This window comes from Podarcis cretensis (genome assembly GCF_951804945.1).
Source record: "Podarcis cretensis genome assembly, chromosome: 6".
Classification (NCBI taxonomy): domain Eukaryota; kingdom Metazoa; phylum Chordata; class Lepidosauria; order Squamata; family Lacertidae; genus Podarcis; species Podarcis cretensis.
Window position 1 is genome coordinate 40,980,024 of NC_137175.1, and position 5,705 is coordinate 40,985,728.

The window sequence follows — 5,705 nt, forward strand, 5'->3', positions numbered from 1 at the left end:
ATATATATAGCTCATGTATTGCTATGTTGCTCTTTTCACAGAAATTTGCATAAAAAGCCAATTGCTCCATTATTATTATCTTATAAAGGGCAGTCATTTGATTTCTAAGTGACTTTTCTCTTTGTGGACTGAGGTAATCTGGAAATTGTGAAGTTTGAAAAATTTATAGTGGCTACTATTAAAATAAGGGTGAGTATTTGTAAATGTGTAATTTACGTAATTTGTAATTTGGCAAAAGCTGCTTATGTTCAGTTCTGTTTGCAAATGTTTGATATAAAATGCAATGGCCGGCGGTTGATCCAGCTTCATTGTAGGGTGGGCATTTTTAAAGTTTCTCAGGCTTGTTGTGATGATAAAATGGGGAGACAGTAAACCATGTACAACGCTCAGAGCTCCTAGGGGGAAAAGTGTGGTGTAATTTTAATAAATGAATAAACAGGTGTTTATTCAGAGACTAAAAAAGCAATACATCTAGATCATTATAAAAATAATATCATGTCTTTATTTAGGCAAGATAAAAACATTTACACTGTATCTAAAAATAAATTCAGAGTTCCAAACAATTTCAGACATTTAAGATAAAAATAGGTTGGTACCAGACTTTGTTAATTATTAATAAATACATTACAACTCTTGCATGTTTTAAAAATGAAATAATTAAATATGCTTTTGTATAAATACATTTTAAATAACAAAGTAAGAAAAATAACCACACGAACAATTACTGGTAGTTATAATAACAGTGAAATGCATGAGGACAAATTTTGTTACAGGGTCAAGTAATTGGTTAATGGTAACTCTTTGGGTAATGCAGATGGAGGCTTATTAGCGCCTCCTCATTCTGAAATATTAATGCTTTATGAATTTTCAAAATTACAAGGATGGCAATTCTAACCCTTCTGGATCTTTGATACTGGAGTTGGTTAGGATATGGTGAAGGCTATTAATGAAGGCAAACAAAGCCTAGTGGAGGATCTTCTCCCCTTATCCTCTTTCCAGTGGCACAGATCAGGGGCTAGGATTGCACGGTAAGCAGTCCAAATCTTCATTTGCCTTAAATTTGTTTGATTGATTTTGGTCCAGCAGCCTTGAAGCTACATCTTACCAAGGATTTGGACAACTTTGTTACAGAATGTTTTTTTTTTAAAAAAAGATGCCAAAATAAATAAATAAATATTATTGTTATCTTAATATATATATAGACTATCTTTCATTTTGAGAAGTACCAAATAAATATACATAAATATCAATATTTTTACGTTATTGAAATGAAAAACAACTGTTGCATTTCTTGATGTTCTAAAGCTTGTGTTATGTGTGGTTAGCTCTTGAATCCTTCCATCCAGGCAAAAAGAAGGTCCATCTCTCCCAGAGCTTTGTTTGCTGCTACATTATTATCAAGCTGCAGAAGAGAAAAGCAATTTCATACGTTCATTACTGAAGAATATATAAGCAAACAGGAGGGGAATGGATGTAAATGGATTATTTGTTGGCTTCCAACTTGATTTCCCTTTAACGTTGTTTATAGAGTCTGTTATTTCCAAATTTTTAATTCGTCATATATATAAAAAGGTAATAGAGATACCCTTGATAAGAACATATGATCATCCATTAGAAAGGTTGCACAACTGAACAAAGACATTGACAACCGTTCAATATTTAAGTATAGTGTTAACAACACGTTTTACATATTGTAGTAAAAATAATTGATAATGCGGTATATTCAGTATAAAGTATTCACTGGATCACTCTCAATACTGTTTTCACACTATTATTAACTACATGCATTTAAATATTGAATGTCGGCTATTTCTCTCATCATGAGACATTATTAAGTTGTGGTCTTCATATCATGAAATTGATCCCAGATTTATTGTTGTTGCAGGTCATGGTAATATGTGGAAGCAGGAAATGTGAGACAAGATTGGTGGATGTAGGGCAAATGGCTGAACATGCTATTCATCTTATTATTCAGTTCATATTCATAGACCCTACAGTTATAGTTCAGTGAGGTGTTAATTCTGTCCGAAGCACCAAGGAGTAGTATAATGGGGTGATTGCCTTCCTAATAATGGAATTTTAAACAGGAATTATTCCCTCCCCCCTTTCCTCCTGCCTCATGAAAAAAATACATATCTTTGTGGTTCAGATCACAGTAAGTGATCTGAAAAGTCGTCTCAATATGCTATGGGGGAAACCGGCATTGTACCTTGTGATTGTGGTACGACAACCCCATTCCATGGTGACCTCACTTGCATGTTTCTCCGATATGTAGATAAATGAGAGATGCAGAATTGACTTTCGGTTTAGCTCAAAGTAGTATAAGATAGACAATATATCTGAGACCCTGCCAAAGTCCAAAAGCTTCCTGACAGATCTGGCTATGTGTATTTATTAATGCAACGACTCAGTCTTAAATAGCAGAGGGGGAAAACAAGCAAGACAAGTTACCGTTTTGTATTCTTCCAGTATAAGTTTAAATCTTCTATGGGTCTCTTCTCCACAGGAACATTTGTTCTGATCATGCTGATTTCCCAAAAAAAAAAATCAGCACAAGAGGAAAAAATGATTAGGATAATTACATGTATAATAACAAGGCTGAAAACTATTTATCTTACTTTCATCTTTGAACTTTGCACTGACATTTGGATTTAGAAATAACCCTGGGTGCAGGTGCCCACCTCTCTTAACTACCAGTACAGCCATATTGCTTACTATGTAAAAATGCATTTCTATTCCTGTGACCATTTAGGATTTCTGGAATTGGAGTGCATAATGAGCCCACTTTTCAATGACAAGAGTCAGGGTCATGAATCATACTTACACAATTTCTCAGAATTGTCTTGATACTGAGGAAGGCATTGGCCAGAGTGCTGGTTTTCCTTCTAAGCAAGTTGCTTGTTGGTTCATAGTGTCTGAAAACACTTTCAACATAAAACCTCAGCAGATGGCGGAGTAAACAACAGCTTTCAGATGTCTAAAAAAAGGGAAAAAAATATGTGGTTTGCATGGTCAAATTCAGATTTCCTTCAGTTGTTGATAATTGCTAAGAAGGCTCTCAAGGGTCTAGTTCACACATATATGTGTAAATATTTGATTCCTGAGCACTGAATGCTCTAAGACAAATGTGTGCGCTCTCAAGACATGACATGACAAAATTCAGGAGGGCAAATACAGATCTAGAACAACCTGGAATGATTTTAGATTTCTGAATGTAATTTGTCTTAATAGGACTAAATATGAACTAAATATGAACTAAATATTCATGAACTAAATATACATTCTTGACCTTCACAAATTAGCCACTCAGAGCACTCTTGTATGCTAAAAAAGCAATATTTACCGGAACATCTTGTAAGACACTTTCCTTCAGCAGTATCACATCAGTCCTATTATCTTGTGTTTGCTGCAATTACAAAAAGAAGAGAAATCATTTGAGTAGAAGACAAAACTGGAAGGTGGGGGGAGGTAGTGTGAAAGGCAGGTATTACAGATGCCACAAATGAGTAGCTGTCATGTTCACCTAAAGCAAGCTTCCTCAACCTCGGCCCTCCAGATGTTTTTGGCCTACAACTCCCATGATCCCTAGCTAGCAGGACCAGTGGTCAGGGGTGCTGGGAATTGTAGTCTCAAAACATCTGGAGGGCCGAGGTTGAGGATGCCTGACCTAAAGGAACATGAACTCTTTAACCTAAAGGAACTACTCCTTTACACAGTGTCTTCATATTCAAATTCTGACTAAAATCTCTTCCTCTGTGCTTTAGAATAAAGTTTATTGAATACCACCAGATCCGTCTAGGTTATTCAAGGTAGGGATTGCCCATGGGCTAAATTGTTCCAGAATTTATAGTCAAGAGGGAGGTCTATGACCCAACTTTGTGTGGTCTCAACTTTACCTAGTACCTTCTTCTCTTCTGACCACCACTAATGTTACTTGGCTATCTAGGTATATGGTATGTGTCTGAGGAGATTATTGAACTTGGTGAGCTACATCTATTTAGAGTACTTTTAAAAACCATTTTATTGAGAAGCAGAGAGAAAATTGTCAGCATATAGATGCAAGTTGACTTTTTGACCCTCCAGTGAAAATACTAGCTTTTAAACTGGCTCTTTCGGTTCTCTTATTATTGCAAATAGTGCAAGAAAGGAGATCAAGATGGTGATGTTCCTTAGCAACCTCCACTCAGCTGGACATGTCAGTTTGTTGCCTCATCAGGCTGGTAGATAGTGCTATGTAGTTGAAGAAAAAATGGATGTGAGACAGCTGCCTGGGACACATCTTCAGTTTCCTGAAATTGCAATGGTGCCATGATAACTGGAGGTGATGGGGAATTAACCCAGGGAATTAACCAGGGACTATCTAAATAATTAAGGGACGCAGGTGGCGCTGTGGGTTAAAGCCTCAGCGCCTAGGGCTTGCCGATCGAAAGGTCGGTGGTTCGAATCCCTGCGGCGGGGTGCGCTCCCACTGCTCGGTCCCAGCGCCTGCCAACCTAGCAGTTCGAAAGCACCTCCGGGTGCAAGTAGATAAATAGGGACCGCTTACCAGCGGGAAGGTAAACGGCGTTTCCGTGTGCGGCTCTGGCTCGCCCGAGCAGCGATGTCACGCTGGCCACGTGACCCGGAAGTGTCTCCGGACAGCGCTGGCCCCTGGCCTCTTAAGTGAGATGGGCGCACAACCCCAGAGTCTGTCAAGACTGGCCCATACGGGCAGGGGTACCTTTACCTTTTACCTTTTATCTAAATAATTATAGATTTCCATTGGCATTTTCATTTAAATGATTTGGTTAAGTATTATACTAGGAATTCTGAGTAATCAGTGTCAAAACATGATGTGTTTCAGACATCAATGCTATTTTCATCTTGGTTTCATTGATCAGGACAATGAATCTGCTATACACACCAAATTTCAGATCAATGACCAAAAGTCAAATGTGGGTTGCCCTGTGATACTTACCACCGTTTCTCTGATGGCACCAAAATAGTTCTTTAGTTCCTGCAGAGATACACCACTCAATTCACATTGGCCAAAGCTGAATCGTTGGGCTTCTGTGGTCACAGTTTTGCCAAAGAGAAACGAAAGAACAAGGCAAGAGAAAAAACGTATATCCATCTTTGTTTGATAATCCACTCCTGTAAAAAGGCACAGATGGTTTAGTGGTCTGCTGATGAAGAAGTGTAGTCAAACTGCTAAACATTTCTCAAAATCAGGTTTTAAAGAGGAAAATATTATTTGCATCACTGATGCCAACAATGCGTTAAACTGAAACTACTTGGGTTGTACAGATTATTTTATTTTATTCATTGAACCTGCCCTACATGTCACCTTGGATCTAAGGCAGAAGATCATTATGCCTCACTTTCTGCTACTTCAGATGTCTTCTCCATTGATTACAGTGGATGAAAAAACAAATGCCTAGATTATTTTAATTTTGGGGAAGAATTGGATGACATTTGCAGGCATAATTAATGCCAGTCTAAGGAGTGGAGCCTGTTAAATTTCAAAGAGATAAGTGCAGGGCAGTTGTGGTTTTAAGCATTGTAGTCTAAACCACTGAGCCTCTTGGGCTTGCCAATCAGAAGGTTGGCAGTTTGAATCCCCATGATGGGGTGAGCTCCCGTTGCTCTGTCCCAGCTCCTGCCAACCTAGGAGTTTGAAAGCACACCAGTGCAAATAGATAAATAGGTACTGCTGCGGCAGGAAG

General features: G+C 38.1%; 1 protein-coding gene across 1 annotated transcript; it reads right to left on the reverse strand.

Annotated features, from left to right (window-relative positions):
• Positions 1-1,321: 1,321 nt before the first annotated feature.
• Positions 1,322-5,113, reverse strand: LOC307219195 (interleukin-20-like; the record flags this gene model as incomplete). The annotated part of the gene is made up of 5 exons (XM_079982198.1): positions 1,322-1,402; positions 2,452-2,526; positions 2,825-2,977; positions 3,344-3,406; positions 4,958-5,113. The coding sequence occupies 5 exons, from the start codon at positions 5,111-5,113 to the stop codon at positions 1,322-1,324; spliced, it is 528 nt and encodes a 175-aa protein (XP_079838324.1).
• Between the last annotated feature and the right edge of the window lie 592 nt (positions 5,114-5,705).